Source organism: Euprymna scolopes, chromosome 19 (genome assembly GCF_053919585.1).
Source record: "Euprymna scolopes isolate OS-2025 chromosome 19, ASM5391958v1, whole genome shotgun sequence".
NCBI classification, from domain to species: Eukaryota; Metazoa; Mollusca; class Cephalopoda; order Sepiida; family Sepiolidae; genus Euprymna; species Euprymna scolopes.
Genome location: NC_136500.1, coordinates 59,684,850 through 59,709,790, shown reverse-complemented (window position 1 = coordinate 59,709,790; position 24,941 = coordinate 59,684,850). Strand labels below are relative to the sequence as shown.

At 35.2% G+C, this 24,941-nt stretch overlaps 3 protein-coding genes and 1 pseudogene across 4 annotated transcripts; 2 read left to right on the top strand and 2 right to left on the bottom strand.

The window, feature by feature from the left end:
* The first annotated feature begins 10,146 nt into the window (after positions 1–10,146).
* On the top strand, positions 10,147–10,458 carry LOC145240258 (histone H4). The gene has a single exon (XM_080103840.1). The coding sequence runs from the start codon at positions 10,147–10,149 to the stop codon at positions 10,456–10,458; it is 312 nt and encodes a 103-aa protein (XP_079959966.1).
* A 4,188-nt stretch (positions 10,459–14,646) lies between these two features.
* On the bottom strand, positions 14,647–15,374 carry LOC145240159 (histone H2B, gonadal pseudogene; annotated as a pseudogene). Its single transcript, XR_013862500.1, has one exon. The product of XR_013862500.1 is annotated as a histone H2B, gonadal pseudogene (transcript).
* Positions 15,375–15,664: 290 nt separating this feature from the next.
* Positions 15,665–16,042, top strand: LOC145240257 (histone H2A-like). The gene has a single exon (XM_080103839.1). The coding sequence runs from the start codon at positions 15,665–15,667 to the stop codon at positions 16,040–16,042; it is 378 nt and encodes a 125-aa protein (XP_079959965.1).
* Positions 16,043–24,347: 8,305 nt separating this feature from the next.
* Positions 24,348–24,758, bottom strand: LOC145240256 (histone H3). Its single transcript, XM_080103836.1, has one exon. It carries the CDS (start codon positions 24,756–24,758, stop codon positions 24,348–24,350), a length of 411 nt encoding a protein of 136 aa, XP_079959962.1.
* Positions 24,759–24,941: the final 183 nt, after the last annotated feature.

Genomic DNA, 24,941 nt, shown 5'->3' with positions numbered 1-24,941 from the left:
TATATGAAGTTGTGATGTGTATGAAATGATTAAAAGAAAAATAACAGTAATACAAAATAAAGAAACCAAATAAAATGCTAATGATGATGTGTTAGCAGGAACCCTACCTTCCTAATCTAATTCCGAAATGCTTCCTGTTTTCCGATTCACTACCGAAAACAAGTGAGACATTTCCTAAGTGGGAGTGGGCAGTCTACTGATAAAACAAATGGGTGGGGTTTGCGGGGATGTTCGGTGACCTCCAAGATGTGTACCGTGGGGATGGGCAGGGTCAAAAATAAATTATTGGGTGCGGGCTTCTTGGAGGTATTCTAACACCTGAAAAATGAATAATGGGGCCCTGAGATTCATTCATACCAACTAGCTAAGGGACTGATCCACCATGATGGGATTTTTTCTCTTTTTGTTCTTATAGTCGGCGTGTGCCATGCCTAGGCAGGGAACACGTACTCGAGCCTGTTTCGCGTGAACGCGCACAAACTAGCCGTGTGTATCAACCCACGACTGAATACCGAGCAGGATAGCCTCCTATCACATCTGATTTTGATTTTAAGTTGATGTTTAAAATGCGAAATCAGATAGTAATGAGAGATTGGATCCCCCCTCGCCCTATCTCTATGCGTGATGTTCACACAACTAGTCTAGCTACGCCTTAGATTGCTAGGAACACCATTCGTTTTTCCCTAGGCCACAGCGGATCTGCATTGTAGACAACGGCTGCTAGATCCAGGCACGTCCCCTGGTCGGGAACGATGCGAGCCGTGACCTCGCTGACATACGCCCAGTATTCTCATAGCTTGGAGCACTCGAAAAAAGCATGTTCCACAGTTTCCTTGTGATCCGTCTTACACCGAGGATAATTTGTGATCCTCTTCGCACCGAGGATAATTATAGGCTGGGCGAGGTCACTGGACCCCGGCAACACTGAGCGCCTCTCAGCATTCATTGTAGAACCGCAGCTGCTTTCTCGGCTTGCGTCTACTTTCGACTGAGTGATCGGGGATGAGGTCGAGAAAAGCTCTACTGATAACAGAGCCCCCACGCAGATTCTTCTGCCAGAGTTCTACTCAGGAACGCCAGCCCCTCAACACGTTTGTGGCTCATCAAATCTGGCATCCCCAAGCCCCCATCAATTGGACGTTGAGTACAGACCTGTCTACGGACCAGCAGCTGCCGCCCATTCCACAAAAGGAAAAAGAGCAATCAGGTCAAAGCCGCAAGACGAACCGCAGGCAGGGGAAGTACAGCCAGCTTGTAAAGGATGAGCGGAAAGATGTATGTAGTACATGCCTCCTCTCTACCTTTGAGGGACAACCCCCTCCAAAGCCAAGTCCTCACTGACGCTCCGACCTTTGCCTGTACCTCCGACCAGTTTTTGTCGAGCTGGAGGGCCGGTCCGAATCAAACTCCAAGTATGCGAACCGGGCCATCAGTCCAGCCAAAAGAGCCTGGCAGTTCTAAAGAGCCCTGCCAGGCAGCCAACCTCAAGTTGACGGACTTGCTAAGATTGACAACTGCTCCTGTGACTTGAGTGCCTTAATCACCACGAAAATGTCACAATGGCTCGACACACACACAGTGACATCATTGGCAAACGCGGATACCCCAGTCCGCGCACCGCCAGGCAATTCAATACCATGTAGGGCCAGTCCAATCTCCCCAGTCCTCAGCTTGCGCAAGAAAGGTTCTAACACGAGGACATATAACAGGGGAGACAACGGGTACCCCTGGCGCACCGACCAGGAAGTAGCGAATGGCGCCGACTGCACCTCGTTTACCTGCACGACTGACGTTGGCCGAGCATACAGAATGGAGATCCATCAGCGGAAGTCAGGCCCAAAACCGCCAGCCTCCAATACAGATCCCAAGAAGCGATGGTCCACCCTGTCGAACGCCTTGGGCTGATCCAAATTGATCAGCGTGGCTTCAGTGTCGTCTTCTAAGTTTTCTATGATCGTGCGGATCAACTGCAGATTGTTTTGAATTGATCTCCCCTTCACAGCGTAATTTTGATCCGGTTCAACCAAGTAGGTGATAACGACTTGCAAACGATTCGCAAGAACTCTGGCCAAAATTTTGACATCTGCATTTAAGAGCATGATGGGTCTATAGTCATCTAGCTACCCGACACACTCCTCCTTCTTCTGAAGAAGCATGACCACTCCCTTGGTAACCTGACTCGGGATGGATCCCGTGTCAAACCAGTCGTTAAAAACGTTCGTCAGAATGGGAACGAATATGTGCGACAGCCTCAAGTACAATTCATAGGGCAGACCATGGAGTCCAGGTGATTTGTTGTAGCCAACCTGCTTCAACGCAGAAATTACCTCACACTCTGCAACCCGACCATCACAACTAGCCGCTCGGGCTGCCTCCAGGCGGGGCGAGCCAGCTAAATAGTTGTCAAACTCCTGGATGCGGAGCCTGGAGAGCTGTGCGAAGCGATCCTCGAAGTGAACACGAAACCACTCCCAAATTTCCCAAGACGACAATAATGAGCGCCCTTCCGGGCTCTGGATTTCTCTGATGTAGTTAATTGATTTGCGCCTGAGTGAAGCTCTACGCTCAGAAGCGTCTATATTCACGACCTTGTTGGACATCTTACATAGCCTAGCCCTAGTTATCTGGCTCTGATACCGCTCGCTAGCCGGGAGGTTCAGGTCCCCCTTAACTAGGTCTATCTCTAGGGTGCCCCCCCCCGCCATCGCACGGGCCAACCTATCTTTTAGACGCTTCTCTGCCTTGGCCTTATTTAGAGCGAGGAGTTGGCTGTACTTGACAGAGAAGTTTCTAATGCTAGCTTTGGCACTACCTCACCACTTATTCCCAGTTACCGCCCCCACTAGCCCCTTCTTGATATGTTCAACCAGCTTTTCCTGGAAGTCGGCCATCTTCAATAACGAGGTGTTCAACTTCCAGTACCCGGCCAGTTTGTGCTTCCTATCTAAGTTAATCTGAACCACAAGTAGTTTGTGATCGGAGTGACCTAATCAGTGGAACATGCGACAGGTAGTATAATCGAGGGTGCCTCTTCTTACTAGCAACTGATCCAAGTAGGTACTCGGGCCAGAGGGCCTATTAGAGAGCCACGTCCACATCTCCCGCCCTGGATGATCCACCCGAAACCTGTCGACCAGATCGCATGAAGCCATTGGATCAGAGAGGCTGCTGTCACACCCATCCGTCCCGCTAGTCCCGCCCACCTTATCTACCCTGGGATCAAGGATAGCATTCCCATCACCCACTAGGACTAACCGTTCTGAGTCCCCAAGAAACAAACACCTCCAACCGCCGAAAAAAGGAAACCCGCTCTCATGTGGTATTAGGCGCAAAAACCGTGACGACTCGAAACGATCTATTTTCAACGGCAACATCGGCCACGACCAGTCTGCCATCAGCATCCGGGTGTACAACACTAACTGCTGCAGAAATAGTGCGTCTAACTAGCAAGGCAACCCCCCTACTAAGGCGGTCAACGAATGCTGAAAAGACATTGTAATGCCCCTCCAGCACCCGATGATCGTCTACTGAAATAAAGTGAGTTTCCTGCAGCGCTGCCACATCTATATTCATGGACATGAGATCCCTCAGTACCCTAGCGGCTTTGCTTCAGCACCTCATACCCCTCACGTTCAAACTAGCGAGGCTCAAATACGTAGCCATTATGCCTATTCAGTGTCAACCACCAGCTTGAAGTCTTTTGCAGTCAGGATGCCGCAGGATTGGACGAGGTTACCCGAAAGCAACTCGGACGTGACTCGTCCGTCTCGCACAATTCCCCCGACATCCAGCGGGAAAGTTAACTTTATGGCCCTATAGAACAAAGGGTGGACATATAGTGGCACCCTCCCCTCACACCTATTCGCCGACTGTTTGAGGGAGTCGTGCCCCTCCTCCACCAACTTTGTGTCTTTGATTGCTGTTTTCGCAGCCTCTATCATGTTCCACATGGCCTTGGTGTGTCCCACCCTCGTGTGACGCACAAAGGTCATTAGTAGAGGAGCGTTTTTGAAATGAATAGGATCCGCAGTTGATAGGCCGTCCACTGTCTACAGCTTCTGAAGTGGCTTCAGGAGTCCCCTCTGCCTGGGGGTTATTTTATTGGCTGCATGGGGATCTGGTGTCTGGGGAGGAAGGGGAGCTTCCTGGTCTTTTCTTTCTTACAGGAGAGGCCGACACCGCTCTGCGGCTAGTTGGTGTTGCTGGCCTCTCCCTTGACAAAGAACAGGCGCCAGCTGGGGTGTATCGAATAGGGGTGGAGATTTCGGTTCAGCAGAGGGGGTCTGGGATTCGGGGGTGGGGGGCTGAACCATAGAGACAGTCTTCTCTAGATGCATAGGGGATGGGGAACGGGACCCAGCATCCTTGGCCTTCTTCAGGTTTTCAGCATTCCACAATGACTGCCGGGCTGTTGCTGACTACTTGCTCCCCTTCAGAATCTGATGAGGAGACCGGATTCTCCCTTTTCAAGGACGACGACTGCAGATTCTTTTTCTTGTTCAGAGATTGCGGCTCCGTTCTCTTGGTGGAGGCGCCACGTGATGACCCTGAGGGAGCCTGCTTACGTTGTTCTTGCGGGGCTTCTCTTTTGGTTTAGAGGGTCGCCGGCGTGTTTGGGGGTGTCCTAATAGACGGTGGCGGCATTCGTTGTCCGGGAGGAATCATGTTATCCAGGGATTCCTGGGTGCCTGGAAGCGCCGGCCAATCAGAAGGCTTCTCGGCTGGTGACATCACAATGGCACCAACTGCCCCACTCTCGCGTTCAGGGTGAGCGGCCCCCGCCTTCCTCCTCTTGGAGCGCGATCGTCTAACTCCCGCCTGGGCTGATTTCCTGCTCCCACTATCATCATCGCAACTGTCATAGTTGTTGTTGCTGCTGCTGCTGCTGCTGCTGAGCTCCATATCCCTCTTTAGGGTTTGCGACAGCTCTAGGTCGAGGCTGATGATATTGTTAACAGCCTGCTCCTGGTCGTCAGGCACCGCATTCTTGATTGTCTGATCCAAGTTGGTGGTTCTCAAATGCGAGAATTCGAGCGAACCTGAATATTTTAATCCCGGCCCCGGGAGTACGCTCCTCCTGTGGGTCGGGAGGCTGACAGTTGAAGCCCTGGGTCTCTCCCACCAAGCCGGATCACCTCTCCCAGCTGGCCTAGTCCTACTGCTGCTGGGGACGGCAACATCGAAATTATCAGAGTAGCCTAATGCTCTAAACTCTGCTTCTACAGTGCGGGGGGCAGCCCTCGTGCTGGCCTTAAGGGACACGGGCGGCAGAACCCGGGCTAGGCGGAGTAGCAGAGCCCGGACCGCAGGGAGAGGGTGGAACAGTTGTGGACCCTGGTCCAGCGCACAGATTTGACCGTGAAGGCCCCCTCTGAGAACCGGACTCCAGGCTAGGTATTGCTGCGCTGGAGCCTGGACCAGCTACTGTCCTCCTCTTCCTCATCCTCTTTCCAGAGCTAGACCCGCCGATTTGAGCGAGAGGGTGATTCCTTTGGGTTTGACCCACAACCACTCTCTACTTAGCTCGGCCAGCTGCTTAAGACAGTCCGAGAAGAGAACCCTAAAACCTGCAAAAAATCCAAAAAAAGAGACAGTTAGTGGCCCCAAGAAAGGGGGGCAAGCAGACTAAGGAAGCAAGAGAGATGCTTCCTCAAAGAAAACCCAAAAGAACTAATGCCGGACACGATAGTGTAGTGGAGACCGCCTGGGAACAAATCCCTGGCCGTATTTTCTTGTTTAATTATTGCGACATTACGTTCTAAAATATTGTTTCTTTATACGAAATAAATATGTAGTGAACTTAAAATTTGAAAATCAAGTCATGCCTAAATATTTGTACAAGAAAAATAAAATGATTTACAACACATCGTTAAATTTTGCTACAAAAATAAGAAAACTACAGCAATGTATTTAAAGAAAATTACAACATCCAAACATAGGTCTTAGTGTAAAAGTTTTTTAAATAATTAAGAATCGCATTACAAAAAATAATCTTGAATCACCCACATGTGAATAATCACATTAAAATATAGACAAACCCATCAAATCAAGAAGACCAGATGTCATAATAATTAACAAGAAAAATCCTGTCAAATCGTAGACTTTGCTGTCTCAGCTGACCACAGGGTGAGTATGAAAGAAAAGGAGAAACGAAGCAAATACACAGAGCTAGCCAGAGAGTTAAAAGGGATTTGGATGATGAAGAAAATCAAAATAGTACCGATAATAGTAGGAGCACTAGGAACAATTCCGAAAAACTTTGAAAAAAGAATATCAGAAATTGGAATCAGAGGAATAACTGCAAAAGTACAATGACTAACGATAATGAAAACGACTGAAATATTAAGGAAAACCCTTGAATGCGGAGAATAATACAAGAAGACAATATAACGCATAAGCGTTACAAGGAATGAAGAACACTGAATGTCTACGCCCCCATCATTCATCCCCCATTGCTTCATCGCCGTTCTTCCCAATAAAAAAGTGATACCAAAGAGCTGAGAAGGGTCAAGAAAGACTGAAAGGCCGAGGAGCGAGCACTAGCCAAACCTCGGCTGGACAAGCGCAAAGAGTACTGGGACCTTGGGGAGGCTGAGTGCCACTTAAATTCCAGTATAAACCAATGGCCACTGCCATTGAGAAATCAATGGTAAGAGGCTGTTGCGATGATGCAAATTCATTTGCAAATGTTATCGAAGGAGGTGGAGAGAGCTGGACGTCTGGGGAGACTTGTTGTCACTCAGCTTCCAGAGAACACCACAGGTTTCCAATCAGATCGTTTCTTGACTTGTGTGAAAGCTCCATGTGAGCCAATAATAATAATAATAAAAAAAAAAAAAAAAAAAAAAATTGGGAAAAAGAAAGAAATAAGATTTAAGCAGTGTACCGAAGTAAGAAATACAAAAAAAAACAAAAAAAAACACACTACTGGGTTATGAGTAAGGGGTCAACTAGTTCTTAAGTTTTGGAAGAGTCAAGGGTTCAGTCGGTATTTATTCTAGTTTTCAGGATGGTCGTGGAATTTTTTTTTGTTTTGTTTTTTCCCCGGATTCGTAGTTCGGCCGGACCAACATAGGAAAACGCTCTCGTAATGTTATAAGGGAAATCTTTTATCTCATAGGAGTCATGGAAACGCGTTAAAGCTATGATGAAGTTAAGGTATGTTCAAAATACCCCCCCCCCCACACACACACACAACTGCATATGAACAATTACATATGAATATATCACAAATGGACAGCAACATTTAGACGATCATACAACGGTACCCCTTTTATGATACCATCAATACAACAGGACAAGGATGGAACACAAGACTCGTCGACGCTTGATCTTATCTACAAACTAAATGAATAGAAACAATAGTTTTAATAATTTGCTAATTTAAACAAAATAAAAAAAATCATCTTGTGACCCTTAGAAATAATAATAAAAAAATTGTAAGGATGTAAACTGTCAAAAAGATTATTTCTGACTTTTGAAATACTGATCGAATTTGCAAATATTATAAGATTGGAACACACTTTGGAAGTATTTCTATATTTTATAGAGATTAAAACATTACCGTAATCTTGGTTATGGTCTTATAACGATTTTATTCAACCAATGATTTAATGACTTTTTTACACATCATTAAAATAATATATGACCATTGTTGTAATGGTGTTAGAAAAGAACGCGTAAGTAATTTCGAAGTGAATGTTTTTTTACCCCCCCCCAAAAAAAAAATTAACGAAAGGTTACATAATAAGGGAACATTCAAATGAAGCAGGGAAAAGTAAATTAAAGTTTGCCTCTTACAATGTGATTTCATTGTTAGTATTGAACTATGTAGCACAATATTACTTTCAGAGCATTTATTAGTACTTATTAATTTATCTCGTTTGGGTTCGTTTTTTATTTAAAATATAATGGACACTATTTCCATAGAAATATTAATAAACTCATATTTGCTGCGTGTTATTGGATTTTCTGTCTAAAAATCTTTTAGCACTGTCCAGAAAAATATCAATTTTATCAAAACATAATTGTTGATTAAATACATTAACATCCCCAAATTCTGTATCAATCTGTAAAGTTAATAACATTTGTCAATAATTCATGTTGTTTTGTAGTATTTTATCTACTATCTTATTTTACATATCTTTTATGTAATTCCTATTGAATACGAAAATCTCAAATGAAAGGAAGTTTTTAACGCAGGACGCTTTGATTTATACATGTATCTAAAACTATTTTTAAAAATCCTTTTATTCAATAAGTTCGTCTGCAATTAATGCTTTTGTTTTATTTCTGTTTATTTGTCGAGCTTTCAACTTACTTATAAATTATAAATGAAACAGATTTGGTTTCAACGGAAAAGAAAACTTTGATGTACACACAAAATTATTTAAAATAATCTTTCGTGCTCTTTATTTTATTTATTTTTTTCACAATATAGTCATAATATTGTTGGTTTCTATTTACAATGTCTCCCCACGAGACAAGGTTGTTTTTTAATGTGGAGAAAAGGAACAAAAATAAAAATTGTTTCAGTCGTAAAGGATTTCTCCTCCACTGACAGAGAACAAGAAATTGAAATGCAGCATCTGAAGAACAAATACTACACTTTGATCTTGACCCGAATTCTGTTTCATAATCTAAACAATACAAAGGGAAATAATTCAGTTAAACTAATTTAGAGTTAAGTAATTTTTGAGTTATCGAACTTTTATTTCAAGTAAAGATTCATTTATTTTTATTTAAGATAAAGTGATATTCAAGTTATCATTTTCCACATTTCAGTTGTTCGTAATTATCTTGTATATTAGATCAAGTAACAACAACCCAACACAACATTTTTGTTACTTCAGTACAAGTGACAAGTTTACGAGTCGAACTCTAAATATTTTTATTGATTGAAAGCTGGTTTTATTTTAATAATTAAATTACATTAGAAACACATTTACAACGATATATATCTGGTCATAAAATAATTTACTGTAAAAACGATAATTAAAACTTTTTATATTTTAAATATTTTATTTACAATTTCTTCTATAATTGGAATATTTTTTTATTTTCTTGCTTGAAAACTCTTTTTACACAGTTTATATTAAAATATTTTTTAAATATTTTATTTTATCTATATATTAGTATAATAGTTTTCTAATGAACAGAAACATAAAATTTGAATTTAGTAGACATAGTAATAACGTATATAAATAGAGAATATTTGCGAATGAATCTCAGTGGACAAAAATGATGAGGTTCGTTTGTTGGATTGTACGGCAGATCAACCCTTTGAGTCATTTTATGCAGATTATCTTTGGATTTAGAGAGTTATTAATTCATGCTCTAGCTGACATACGAGTGATATGTTCTTTTTAAAGTTTTGATAAGATTCTTTTAACGGTATGGTTCTGTTGTTTTGTTTTACGGTACATCAACATTTTTTGTAGTTATTTATAATAATTACTTTAAATTGCAGTGTATTACTAATCTATTCAATCTAATGCTCGGTGAAACCTCATAGGAAATATTCCATAAATTTAATAATAAATAATGGTGTGTATTACTGTACACATAGATTCGAAAAAAAAAAACAAAACAATATATAAATAAATGTTGTCAAAGGCAAGATAAGCTACTTTTCTACCTAACTGGATACGTTTTTAATGTCTTTATTTAATGTAATATGTTAATTCAGCTCAAAAAAAGTGTTTATTTGACACGGTAAGTCTGGGGAAAGGAGTCAAAACTATAATACCAGACAAAATACTCTTAGAAACACGCTCAATATGTTACCGTGACATATTCGGTGGATTTTTAATATTATTGTCTTGGGCGCCATTTGCCTTTGATAACATTTATTTGTTATATATTTGTTTTCTGACAACTTTTTCGAATATAAATTGCCTAAAAACAATTGATGTCGGAAAATGTTTCACTTATAAATACACCTAAAGAGGAAAATCACATTGAAAAAAGTACATTGTCGGAATATAGAACATATAAAAAACATAAAAATCGCATTAAATTACAACAGTAAAGAAACACTTTCAACTAGGTCCGCCGGATTTTGTGCGGAGACCTATATATAGTGAATTTGATTTGTTGTCCGCCGTACATTAGTATTTTCATACTACTACTTCAATTGACAACAACATGTCTGGTCGTGGAAAGGGAGGAAAAGGTTTAGGAAAAGGAGGCGCTAAGCGTCATCGTAAAGTACTTCGTGATAACATCCAGGGTATCACGAAACCCGCTATCCGTCGTCTTGCCCGTCGAGGTGGTGTGAAACGTATCTCTGGTCTGATCTACGAAGAAACTCGTGGTGTCCTGAAAGTTTTCCTTGAAAATGTCATCCGTGATGCCGTCACGTACACCGAGCACGCCAAGAGGAAGACTGTCACCGCCATGGATGTCGTCTACGCTCTGAAGAGACAAGGAAGAACCCTTTACGGATTCGGAGGTTAAACCATTATTTGACACAAGACAAAACGAACCAAACCAAACGGCCCTTTTCAGGGCCACCAACTTTTTCCGAAAAGTATTTTTCCAAATCTAACTTTTATGCGTTTATCTTTTCATAACGTCTAATTTGATTGATTTTTTTTAAAAATCCTTTTTTCATTATTCTGTATAATTCGCTTATTTTGTTTTCATTGCAGACATGAATAATTAGCTATTCTGTTTAAAAACCTCAGACTTAAAAATAATTTTACAATTATAACAAAAGTATTAATCCCATGTACTAACTTTCAATATTTGAGCAAATATGGTATATCACTCGAAAAGAAAAAAAATCCTATAATTTTGAATAACTTTGTTTTTAGGCAAGAATTTAAGTTAAATTATCTGTGAAATATTCAAAACAAAGTGGGGAATTTTGTCAGTTCTCAAAGATAATGACTGCAATTGAAAAAAAATACAAAGGAATGATAATAATAAAATTGCATATATTTCTTTATATCTAATCGATTAATGTTTTTTGATCATCGTTGGTGTCTTTTAATGGGGTCATAATTCATTTAAGTAAATTCATCTTTGACTAAAAGTATATTTAGGTGGTTATATTGATGGGAGTTTGTTTCACGTGACAAGTGAATTCTACAGATTTCATTTTAATAAACACTTACAAAACCAAACGTTCTCTATTATAACTGCCCAACTCATAATAATTCCGAGTAGCAATATTATTTTAATAAACACTTGAGTTTATTTGGTAAATGAATGTTTGGAAAAAAAAAATTAAACAGTAGTGATAGAAATCCATCCATTAGATGCAGCCATCTTGTTTTCGCTCCAACTTATCAACAAGGCAATACTTATGTTTTAAATAAAGATACTTTAAAATAAGTTAAAACATCAAAATCCTATTCAGGTAAGGAAAAAATTTATCTTGCCTTTGGTAACATTTTGTTTTTTGTTTCTTACTATTTTTTCGTTTCTGTTAAATAAATGCCCTTTTTTAAATCAGTCCTCAACATTTAACAAAACACTGGCAGAGAAGCAGTGCATCTTTCTCAATAAAGTACCGATTTTATTTGTAAAAGTATTTTCCAGAAGTGAACAATTTCAAAATGTGCACAAATCTCAGATCCAGTAAATGTCAATGTGACAATATGGATCTGAGATTTGTGCACATTTTGAAATTGTTCACTTCTGGAAAATACTTTTACAAATAAAATCGGTACTTTATTGAGAAAGATGCGAAATATGTCAGTTGAAAAACTAATTTACGGACATTTTTATTGCTAAAATTCGACTAGAAACTTTTCCGTCATTTTTTTTTTTTTAATGTAAACTAACATTTTCAACAGATAAGTTTTCCTCGTATACCGTTTTCCTATTTTGAACTGTAATATTTTGCATATATCTCAATATAAATAAGCACCCGACAATTTTTAAAGATCGTTAAAAGAAAATTTGACGGTTTATTATACACGACCCAAGAGTTATGTCCCTTTGTTTAATATAGTAAGTATTATAATTAGTGAAGTCATTGTTTTGTAATTAACCCGGTTTATCGACGGGAGATAACTAAAAACTCAATTAGGTAAATTTTCTTTCAATAATTGTTTTCATCGATAATTATTTTTTAACCGATTATTTTTCGTAATTTTGGAGAGTTTAATTACGGCGACATTACGTTCTAACATATCGTTTCTTTCTACTAAATAAATATGTAGTAAACTTCAAATTTTAAAAACAAGCCATGAAAAACCCGTGTCGAAATATTTGCAAGCAAAGTCAAAAAAAGAATTACTACATATCCTTACATTTTGCTACAAAAATGACGGGAAATTGTGCCTTGAAATGATTTTCCTGATTCTCGAAAACGGAATCAATATATATATATATATATATATATATATATATATATATATATATATATATATATATATATATATATATATATATATATGATTATGATTAGTTTTTTTTTTTTTTTTTTTTTTTTTTTGGAAAAAGAATTCCAGCAGAGTGCTCAATTAAAAGGAAAATCCAAATTTTTCTCTCTCAAATCGAAAAAATGAAATTCTAATAAACAAATACGCAGCATACATTTAAATTTCATAGAAAATAAACCCGAACAAAATTAATAAGGTAAAAAAAAAGGTAAAACTATACAAACACCGTGACAGCGAATTAACCCTACCCCTAACCCTAACGCTGTCACGGTGTTTGTATAATAATACCAAAAAAAATGTAAAATGAATAAATTCTATTGAAATAAAAATAAAATGATTTTTCTGTGACCCCTGTGTGTGCATGACACAGCACATGTACGTATGTATATATATATATGAAGTATATATTAGTAATATAATATTACATAGGATGATGCAGAAGTATAGGCAACATGACGTCCGCAACAAACTATCAAAAACATTTTTTTTTTAAAGTCAAGTATTGTAACCCCATTTGGATTTGTTTTACGATCCACAGATACAAAAAAGTTGCCAGAAAACAAATATAACAAATAAATGTTAGAAAATGTAAGATAAGTTCGTTTTCTCTATAACTGGATAAGATTTCAATATTGTTTTTGTAAAATGTTTATTCTGTTCGAAAAGCAAGCTACATTGAACGCTACCGATGAACAAGAAAAAATGGCTGCGACTTCTTTGAAGACTCGACAAAAACTTCAAAATAAGAAATAAAAGAATGGGGATTTGTTTTACAATACACGTGGTACGAAAAATTTTCAAATAACAAATAAATGTTATTAAAGACAAGTTACTCTTCTACCTATCTGATAAAGTTTTTGTGGCTTTACTCACTTTAAAACGTTTATGCGGTTCGAAAAACTGTCTAGATTCAGGTGAACACAAGAAAAACTTGCAGCGAATGTTTGAAATTTCGACGATGAGTTAAAAATTGTAATCGATTTATTTGGACAAAAACTAAGTTTTTCTGTCGATTTTACAAGGGGTGTAATTTTTTAAAGTCTGTTTCGATTATATTTGATATGCAAGAATTGAACTCCGAAATTAAGATTTGAACTTCGGTAAGACAATCAAAATACATTCGCACATTAGAAAAAATGGGTTTGTATTACTGTACACATAGATTCGAAAAAGTTGTCAAAAAACAAATATATAACAAATAAATGTTATCAAAGGCAAGATAAGTTACTTTTCTACCAAACTGGATATATTTTTCGTGTTTTTATTCAATGTAACATGTTTATTCAGCTCGAAAACCATACAGTGTTTACCGATGTATTGGAACATTCAAGATGGCGTCTTATTCTCTCTTTAACACGGTAAGTGTGGGAAAAGATGTTATAAATAAAAAACCGGATAAAATACTGTTAAAAACTCGCTCAATATATGTTACCGTGACATAGGTTCGGCGGGTTTTTAATAGTATTTTGTATAGTTTTTTTTATTTATAACACCTTTTTCCATACTTACGGTGTTAAAGAGGGTGCGAGACGCCATCTTGAATTTTCGAATACATCGGTAAAGACTGTATGTTTTTCGAGCTGAATAAATATGTTTTCATTGAATAAAAACAGTTTGGCAGAAAAGTAACTTATCTTCCTTTGATAACATTTATTTGTTATATATTTGTTTTCTGACAACTTTTTCGAATCTATGTGTACAGTAATACAAACCGGAAAAAACAATTCATTTAGAATTTGTATAATTTATCTTTTAAAATTGGTTACTTGCTTGGTATTGATTACGTAATAGCTTTTTTTTTTATTATTTAAATTATTTAAGAGCTTTATTATTTAAAATTTCAGAGGTTAAATGAATGCACGTTAAAAAACAAAACAAAAATATTTCAGGTAATATTTAGATGCATATTATAATGTGATTGTACGGATAAGGAATAAGAAAGCTGGAAAAAATATAAATTTAAATAAAAACATTGAAAGAAATGCTAAAATTTGTATTAAGATTGACTTAAACAAATTTACAAGTTCACAAATAAAAATCTGTTTACAAATAAAAATTACAAATATAATTTAAGACTGTCTTTCCCTAATCTTCTACAAATATACATTATATAGAAATAAGTAATATTTACGCCATAGAAAGAGATGGGGATATCTATGAAATCTAAACAGTGAATAATCGCATTAAAATATGGAAAGTGAAGAAACATTCGTGAAAAAATGGTTGGCCCTGAAAAGGGCCGTTTTGGGAATTTTTTTCTTTGGAAGAAAACGCTTTTTACTTGGCGCTGGTGTACTTGGTGACAGCTTTGGTTCCCTCAGAGACAGCATGTTTAGCCAACTCACCAGGGAGAAGGAGACGGACAGCGGTCTGGACCTCACGGCTGCTAAGTGTTCTTTTCTTGCTGTAATGGGACAGACGGCTGGCTTCATTAGCGATTCTCTCAAAAAGATCGTTAACAAAACTGTTCATAATAGACATGGCTTTGCTAGAAATTCCAGTGTCAGGATGAACTTGTTTCATTACTTTGTAAATGTAGATGGAATAACTTTCCTTCCTCTTCTTTCTCTTTTTCTTGCCATCACGGGCAGGTTTAGCCTTACCAGCTTTCTTAGCGCCTTTAGAGCTAACTTCGGGTTTAGGAGGCATTTTACTTTTTTCAGTAAATACTGAAGCCCACTCGAGCTTGAATGCTATATATATTAGTAAAACCGGCTCCCAGAGAGCGTTGTATTTGCTACATTTTCATTGGTTGTTTAAAAATTAACACAAAGGAAACTTGGAAATACGAAAAGAGCGCTAAGATATCAGCAGGTGCTCGGTCGCACGACCGTTAATCCTAATGGCGGGCACCGACTCTTTCAACACCTAAACGAAACGTATGTGTAAAAAAAACAAAAAAAAAAACGTATATGTATGTCTTTTCAACACGTAAACTAAATCATTGATTTTGCTGTAAACTAAATGGTGATTTTTAGCCTTACCGGCTTTCTTTTTATTCTCTTCCCTTTTTATACGAAACACGCCGGCTCCCAGCAACAATCAAAATTTTCTCTCTCAAATCTCTCGTATTTGATTGGTCAGAAACTAGCAACAAAACTACACAACTTGTGAAAGCACTTAAAACAGACAAAAGAACGCCGTTGTGTGAGCGGTAAAATAATCAGCAGTTGGCCGGAGCCGATCTACGCGTATTTAATGCAAGTTGCGTGCGTTTTGTAAATTAAAGTCGTTTGAGCTTTTTGAAAGAACAGCAGCAAAACCTAAAGATGTCTGGTCGTGGTAAAGGAGGTAAAGCCAAGGGAAAGAGCAAGACTCGTTCATCCCGTGCCGGACTTCAATTCCCCGTTGGTCGTATCCATCGTCTCCTCCGCAAGGGTAACTATTCGGAGAGAATTGGTGCAGGTGCACCCGTCTATTTGGCTGCCGTCATGGAATATTTGGCCGCTGAGGTTCTCGAGTTGGCTGGAAATGCTGCGAGAGACAACAAGAAATCCAGAATCATTCCCCGTCACTTGCAATTGGCCATCCGTAATGACGAAGAATTAAACAAATTCTTGGCCGGAGTGACCATTGCCCAGGGCGGTGTCCTTCCCAACATCCAAGCTGTACTTCTTCCCAAGAAGACCCAGAAAGCTGCCAAGTAAATTCTCTTATTTCCTTGACACAGCACAAACGGCCCTTTTCAGGGCCACCAACATTTTCCCGAAATGTTTTTCGTCAATCTTACTTAATGCGATTTTTTATTTCTGACTTCTGCGATTATTTATGAAGTATTATTATTTTTTTTTTGCATTCATTATTTTACGCACCTTCAGTAGATTTAATATACAATTTAGCCCCATCATTTGAATTTCGTTTGAAGTAAATTGAAATGTCTTGTCATACGACGCGGTTAAAGTCAGTCGCCATCTTGTTTTGATTTCGCTTATTCTGTCTAAAGAGATTTGTTGTTGTGTTTCTCCATAACCTACTTGCATTAACTGCTCCCAGTGGCAAACGTGAAACTACAGACTTTTAATCAACATCATATTTATAATATAATTATAAATACTCATTTCGATTTCTTTTTAACTTAAAATAGTCCTAGAAGTTGAACGATAAACCAATTGGTACTGGTCGAGATTTGAGTTCCCTGCCGGACACCATAAAAAACACTGACTTCTCCCTACGCATTAGCAAAGGACATGTTTTAGTTGCCATAGTAAATAAACGATCATGAATTTTTATCGACTTTTTATAAGTTTTACTGTTTATGAATATTGAAATAAAAGAAATTACTACACATTTATTAATAATATCTCACTTTTATCGCCTTTGTTTTTAATCACTTTTATCGACTTTTTTTTTACTGTTATGTGTCACTTTTATCGACTTTTTCTTTTCTTTTTTAAATAGCATTTTCTTTTTAAATGACGACGTTTTTACTGTTTATGAATATTAAAAGAAAAATAATTACTACAAAAAAAAAAAAAAATGGGTGCTAGTGCACTTATGATCCGCGCTATATTTTAAATCGTTTTTCTAAGTTTAATTAAGGTTTAATGTTTTTTTATTATTTAAAAAGCCATGGTTAACATGGGGAGGGTGTTTTGTACCTATTCTCTACTTTAACCTTACAATTGAATTAAAAAAAGCATTAATTAAACTTAGAAATACGATTTAAAATACAGCGCGGATCATAAGTGCACTAGCACCCATTTTTTTATTAATAAATGTTTAGTAATTTTTCTTTCAATATTCATAAACAGTAAAAACGTCGTCATTTAAAAAGAAAATACTATTTAAAAAAGAAAATAAAAAGTCGATAAAAGTGACACATAAACAGTAAAAAAAAAAAGTCGATAAAAGTGATTAAAAGCAAAGGCTATAAAAGTGAGATATTATTAATAAATGTGTAGTAATTTCTTTTATTTCAATATTCATAAACAGTAAAACTTATAAAAAGTCGATAAAAATTCATGATCGTTTAGTTACTATGGCAACTAAAACATGTCCTTTGCTAATGCGTAGGGAGAAGTTAGTGTTTTTTATGGTGTTCGGCAGGGAATTCAAATCGCGACCAGTACCAACCAATTGATTAAAGTGGTTTAATCGCAAAAAAGTTCGTGAACAAATAACAGCGTTGCAAATAATTTAGTTTTCTTTGAGACAAACTACGTAAATAAATACCACACTGTTTTTAAGCAATATTATAAATATTTGAAGCGGGAATCAATTTTTATTTTTTTTTTCACTAGAAATAACAAAACGGAAACGTGGTAAAAAACCCCCTGATAAATCAAATAAATATTATCAAAGGCAAGATAAGTTATTAGAGGTTGTATTACTGTACACATAGATTCGAAAAAGTTGTCAAAAAACAAATACATAAATAAATGTTATCAAAGGCGAGATAAGTTACTTTTCTACCTAAGTGGCTAGTTTTCTAATGTTTTTATTTAATGTAACATGTTTATTCAGCTCGAGAAACATAGTGTTTACCGATGTATTAGAAAATTGCAAATGGCGCCCGACTCTCTCTCTCTTTGACACGATAAGTTTGGGAAAAGGAATTAAAAAAAAAAACTACACAAAATACGGTTAGAAACTCGCTCAATATGTGTTAACGTGACATAGGCTGACATATTTTTGGTGGGTTTATAACAGTATTTTGTATATTATTTTATTTTCAACTCTTTTTCCTAAACTTACAGTGTCAAAGAGAGTCAATCGCCATTTTTAATTTTCCAATACATCGGTAACCACTGTATGTTTTACGAGCCGAATAAACATGTTACATTAAATAAACACGCTAGAAAATTATCCACTTCTTGCCTTTGATAACATTTATTTGTTATATATTTGTTTTTTAATCGAATCTATGTGTACAGTAAAACCTTGTTATTCTTCTACCTATTTTGATTGTGGCTTAATTTATTTTGAAGCGATTAAAAATTTCGGAAAAAAAGTGTTCAATGTTACGGGAGAACTAGAAAAGAAAAATGGCCGAAACGAGAGTGTCATATCTTTTGAAGTCTGTATAATTGCTCAGTAGTGAATTCAACAAAATACTGATAGAAACCCACCCAATAAATTTCACGTTAACATTTATTTGTAATCTAGTTTTTTGAAAACGTTTTCCTTTTGTTGTCTTTAGTAAAAAAATGACCGATATTGCTGGTTCATACTTTTACCAAGTGTTAGTCAGTAAACGATCAGGGCATGTCTATATTGACGATTCAAAGGCCACGATGGTATCCAATAGGTCAATCACACACCTCAACACGTAAATATACATACACATACAAACCTATTTCATGAAATAGGATATATATGCGGTGTTTATTTGATCTATTGATGTTTTTCCCCGAATTCTGTCAAACGAACGTATCAATCTGCAAAGTTAACATTTTCAAATAATTTTATTTAAACTTTGATACATACACCTGTAGTTATTGTTAAAAAATACTCTTTTTTTATTTAGTTCTCATGAGAGATCATGTGACAGCAAGTTTTTTTAGGCTACTACTGTCTCAGTTTGAATAATTAATACAAGGGAGATCGGACTTCACATGTAATCATTTTTACTTGAGATCAAGTGACATTAAAATCATCATTCTCCACATTTTAGTTGTCATTATTTTGCATGTTATGATCAAGTGGCAACAAGCAAACATCATTCTATAATTTGCAGTCAATTATTGTTACTTCAGTTTGAGTACAAAATCTCCCCACTGACTAGAGCTCTGAAATAAACTGCTGTTTATTTCAATAATTAAATAACATTTTCAACGACTGGTCATAAAATAATTTATTCTAATAAAAATGATTTGAATTTCTGGAAAAAGAGATCAAGCGAGGGGAAGTCTTCTTTAAACTTTTATTGTCTCAATTTTAATTTTAATACAAGGGAGATAACTTAGTTAAATTAATTTAGAGTTATTGAACTTGCACTTTACATGTTACATTATCTGTAATCATTTTTTACTTGAGATCGTGTGACATTAAAATCATCATTCTCCATATTTCAGTTGTTTGGAATTATTTATGCAGCATATTTGATCAAGTGGAAACAACACAATATCGTCCTATAATTTGCAGTCAAGTTTTGTTACGCCATTTTAAGTGACAAGTCTCCCCACTGTCCTGAGTTGTGAAATAAATGATTAACTGAAAGCTGATTATTTCAATAATATTTTAATAATGAAATAAAGATGGTCGCTATTCAAACCAATCACTGTTTGGCGTTCGATCGAATCGCATCTCTCTTCACTACAAACTGTTTATATCTCAATATAACATTTATTTTTCACCGTTTGATTCTAACTTAACTAAATAATATCTCATACTTATAACGTATGTCACACCGTTCACAAATGACTTCATGAATCTGTAATTGTCGCATGATGAAACTCGCGCATGCATCGACTGAAGTAAAAACTTGTATACAATTATCCGCTAGTATTTTTTTTTTTTTAATTCCATAGTTATATATGACTTTTAAATATTTTAAGCGAAATTCACTTTAACAAACCCGTCACACGCATCCTTTCCAGATTTTATTTTTCTATTAAAACCCGAACTTAGGGTTAGTGGTAGATTAAAAGTATGGAATTATGTGTTTTTATCACTTATAACATCGTCTTTTTTTTTTTTTTTTTTTTTTTACTAAAGTTTCATCAGAAATATTAATTATACAATAGATTGTTACGATTACATTTTGAAGTACCGGTAAAAACTAATTTCGCATAAATATTCTTTTGAGAAAACAAACAAAACAAAAAAAAAACGCTTTTTTATTATCACGACTGGCTAACGCATAATAAATAACTACAAATAATATAATTAATTGCTGTCACTTGATCTAAAATACAAAGTAAATAAAGCTAATGGAATAATATGGACAAAGATGGAATACAAGACTTGTAAGCATTTAAACAGTTAAATAGGTCGTTTTTTGGCTTTTGAAATACTTGACAAATTCGCAAATATTACAAGATTTCAAGTATTTATATATTTTATAGAGATTAAAACATTACCTTAATCTTAATGGCTTAAATAATGGTTTTATGACGATTTTATTCAACCAATGATTTAATGACTAAACGATTCAATCTTCAAAATCCTATTTATATAATATTCTGCTTGTTCCTTTCTTAATTAATGGAAGAGGCCAAATAACTTTTAGAGGTTAAAATGTAAAAAAAAAAAGAAGCCAAATTCATTAATTCTCGCTTATAAAAAAAACCATCTGGCAACTCGGAAAAGAATATATGACTGGCCACAGTTTGATGTAGCATCGTTTTCACATATTATTATAATAATATATGATTATTGTTGTAATGGTGTGAGAAAAGAACGCGTAGTAATTTCGAAGTGAATGGTTTTTAACCCATTCCTCCCTCCACAAAAAAAAGTGAATGAAATTTTACATAGTAAAGGAGCATTCAAATGAAGCAGGACAAAGTAAATTAAAGTTTGTCTCTTACAATGTGACTTCATTATTAGTATTGAACTATGTAGCACAATATTACTTTCAGAGCATTTATTGGTACTTATTAATTTATCTCATTTGGGTTCTTCTTTATTTTAAATATAATGGACACTATTTCCATAGAAATATTAATAAACTCATATTTGCTGCATGTTATTGGATTTTCATTCTAAAATATTTTTTGCACTATCCAGAAAAATATCAATTTTATCAAAACATAATTGTTGATTAAATACATTTCATAGCAACCATTTTTTTCGAATTTCGGAAAACTCGCCCCCTTTTGCTAAGTAGGAAAACTGGTCCCTTATTGAATAAACATAGATTTAAAACACATTTTATAACCGTTCTTGAAGAAGATATTGTCTTTAAAAGAGAATACACATCCCATAATATTTTTTTAAAATATTTTTACTTGTTTATTGTTGTTTTAAAAAAATTAAATCAATTTTTCTAAGTTTTCGTTTTCTACCTAGCTTTGAAAGTTTTTGGTCTTTCAACTTATTTTAAAGAGTTTATTTAGTTTAAAAAAAAAAAGTAATGTCGGGTGTTACTTATGAACAATAATGCCCGACAGAAGAGGATCACGTCTTAGGGGGATAATTGCTCAAAAATAGCAAATTAAAGAAAATATTAAGGTGTTAAAACTAGCCCCCCCCCAATAAAAAAAAAAAAAGAAATTTGTATATTTTTAGGTAATAATGCACAACCCATAATATTTTTTAAAATATTTTTACATGTTTATTGTTTTAAAAAAAATTTAATTGATTTTTTTTAGTTTTCGTTTTCTACCTAGCTTTGTAAGTTTTTGGTGTTTAAACTTATTTTAAAGAGTTTATTTAGTTAAAAAGAAATAACAAGTAATGTCGCACTCACTCGACATTACTTAGTAAATAATTTTTAGCAAAAAAATGTCTGAAAATTAAAGAAAATACTGAGGTAGATGTAGTTTTAAAACGAGCCTCCCCCACCCACAAAAGAATATAAATATGTATATTTTTAAGTACTGCACAAGTGACCCCGAAATGACTTTCAAACGATACCCCCTCCTCCCCATGTTAAGAATTGCTTTCGAAATAATAACGTTATTATTTCAACGCCGTACCAAAATAAGACCGTGTTTTCTTTTTTTGTTATTTTGTAATAACACAAGAATTATTTAACTGAATTAATTCTTCTAAATAAAATAATTGCTTACTTTGATAATACGTGTTTTCTTTCTTTATTTTTGTTTCTTAATGACACAAAAAGTGTTAAAACTAGAGTATTTTTTAAAATAAATATTTGGTTTCGTTTTTCGTATCTTATTTTTTTTTTAAACAAGAGTTAAAAATAATTTTTAAAAATATTATGGGGGTGCATAGTCTCTTTTAGAAACAATATCTCCTTCAAGAACGATAATAAAATGTGTTTTCAATCGATATTTATTCAATAAGGGATCATTTTTCTTACCTAGCAAAAAGGGGGGATTTTTCCGGGCACGGGCTTTCCGGAGACAAGTTTTCCCGGGACGAGTTTTTCGGGCACCATTTTTTACACATCCCCAAATTCTATATCAATCTGTAAAGTAAATAACATTTGTAAATAATTCATGTTATTCTGTAGTATTTTATCTAATATCTATTTTTACTTATCTTTTATGTAATTCTTATTGAATACGGAAATCTAAAATGAAGAGATTTTTTTTAGCGCAAGAAGCTTTGATAATATTATTTTTTTAAAATCCTTTTTATTCAATAAGTTCGTCTATAATTAATGCTTTTATGTTTATTTCTGTTTATTTGTCGAGCTTTCAACTAACTTTATTCATAAATTATAAATGAAAAAGATTTTATTTCAACGGAAAAGAAAACTTTAATATACACACAAAATTATTCTTTCGTACTCTTTTTTCACAACAACTCTAATATAGTCATAATATTGTCTGTTTTATAATCTGGGAAATATAAGGGAAATAACTTAGTTAAATAATTTTGGAGTTATCGAACTTTTATTGCAAGTAAAGATTCATTTATTTTTATTTAAGATAAAGTGATATTCAAGTCATCATTCTCCACATTTCAGTTGTTCGTAATTATCCTGTATATTAGATCAAGTAACAACAAGCCAACATTTTTGTTACTTCAGTACAAGTGTTCGAGTCGAACTCTAAATATTTTTATTGATTGAAAGTTGATTTTATTTCAATAATTAAATAACATTAGAAACACATTTCCAACGATATATATCTCGCCATAAAATAATTTACTGTAAAAACGATAATTGGCAATTTATATTTGTTTGTATTACAAATAATAAAATAAAACTTTTTTTTTATTATTTAAATGTCTTTTTTTTGGGTGGGATAATATATTTTAAATAGTTTATTTACAATTTCTTCTATAATTGGAATATTTTTATTTTCTTGCTTGAAAACTCTTTTTACACAGTTTATATTAAAATATTTTTAAAATACTTTATTTTATCTTTCTTATTAGTATAATAGTTTTCTAATGAACAGAAACATAAAATTTGAATTTAGTAAACATAGTAATAACGTATATAAATAGAGAATATTTGCGAATGAATCTCAGTGGACAAAAATGATGAGGTTCGTTTGTTGGATTGTACGGCAGATCAACCCTTTGAGTCATTTTATGCAGATTATCTTTGGATTTAGAGAGTTATTAATTCATGCTCTAGCTGACATACGAGTGATATGTTCTTTTTAAAGTTTTGATAAGATTCTTTTAACGGTATGGTTCTGTTGTTTTGTTTTACGGTACATCAACATTTTTTGTAGTTATTTATAATAATTACTTTAAATTGCAGTGTATTACTAATCTATTCAATCTAATGCTCGGTGAAACCTCATAGGAAATATTCAATAAATTTAATAATAAATAATGGTGTGTATTACTGTACACATAGATTCGAAAAAGTTGTCAAAAAACAAATATATAACAAATAAATGTTATCAAAGCAAGATAAGCTACTTTTCTACCTAACTGGATATGTTTTTGATGTCTTTATTTAATGTAATATGTTTATTCAGCTCGAAAAACATAGTGTTTACCGATGTATTGGAAAATTAAAATGGCACCCGACTTTCTCATTGATACGGTATGTCTGGGAAAGGGAGTTAAAATTATAAAAGCAGACAAAATACTGTTAGAAACTCGCTCAATATGTTATTCGGTGGATTTTTAATATTATTTTGTCTTGGGCGCCATTTGCCTTTGATAACATTTATTTGTTTTGTTTTTTTTTACAACTTTTTCGGATATAAATTGCCTAAAAACAATTAATGTCGAAAAATGTCGTTTCACTTATAAACGCACCTAAAGAGGAAAATCACATTGAAAAAAGTCAATGACAGAATATAGAAAACTTATAAAACATAAAAATCGCATTAAATTACAACAGTAAGAAAAAACTTTCATAATAAATTTGTGGCCCTGAAAAGGGCCGTTTGAATATGAAGAGAGATAATAAATTTAAGCTCTCTCGCCTCGGATACGACGAGCCAATTGGATGTCCTTCGGCATGATGGTGACACGTTTGGCGTGGATGGCACACAAGTTGGTGTCTTCGAAAAGACCAACCAAGTAAGCTTCACTGGCCTCCTGAAGAGCCATCACAGAAGAACTCTGGAAACGGAGATCGGTCTTGAAGTCTTGGGCGATTTCACGAACCAAACGTTGGAAGGGAAGTTTCCTGATGAGAAGCTCAGTGGATTTTTGATAACGTCTGATCTCACGGAGAGCTACAGTACCGGGCCTGTAACGATGGGGTTTCTTCACTCCACCAGTGGCTGGAGCACTTTTACGCGCCGCTTTGGTAGCCAACTGTTTACGAGGAGCTTTTCCTCCGGTGGATTTACGAGCGGTCTGCTTAGTACGGGCCATTACGACGAACTTATTATTCAAATGATTTCCAAATGAATTTTACGCACGAGCCGACGACCGTTACAGCTTTTATATGAGCTGTTATCAGCTGCTGCTGCTACTTTCTGAAGTGCTCGTTCAGTTTTCCTTTGTTCGGTGCTCGCAAAATGTTCAAATATTTCCCTTTATTTTCATTGGTAATAA

Bases quoted from the DNA above. Each gene is read 5' to 3' on its own strand.
- LOC145240258 (XM_080103840.1), top strand. From the start codon at position 10,147: ATGTCTGGTCGTGGAAAGGGAGGAAAAGGTTTAGGAAAAGGAGGCGCT.
- LOC145240257 (XM_080103839.1), top strand. From the start codon at position 15,665: ATGTCTGGTCGTGGTAAAGGAGGTAAAGCCAAGGGAAAGAGCAAGACT.
- LOC145240256 (XM_080103836.1), bottom strand. From the start codon at position 24,758: ATGGCCCGTACTAAGCAGACCGCTCGTAAATCCACCGGAGGAAAAGCT.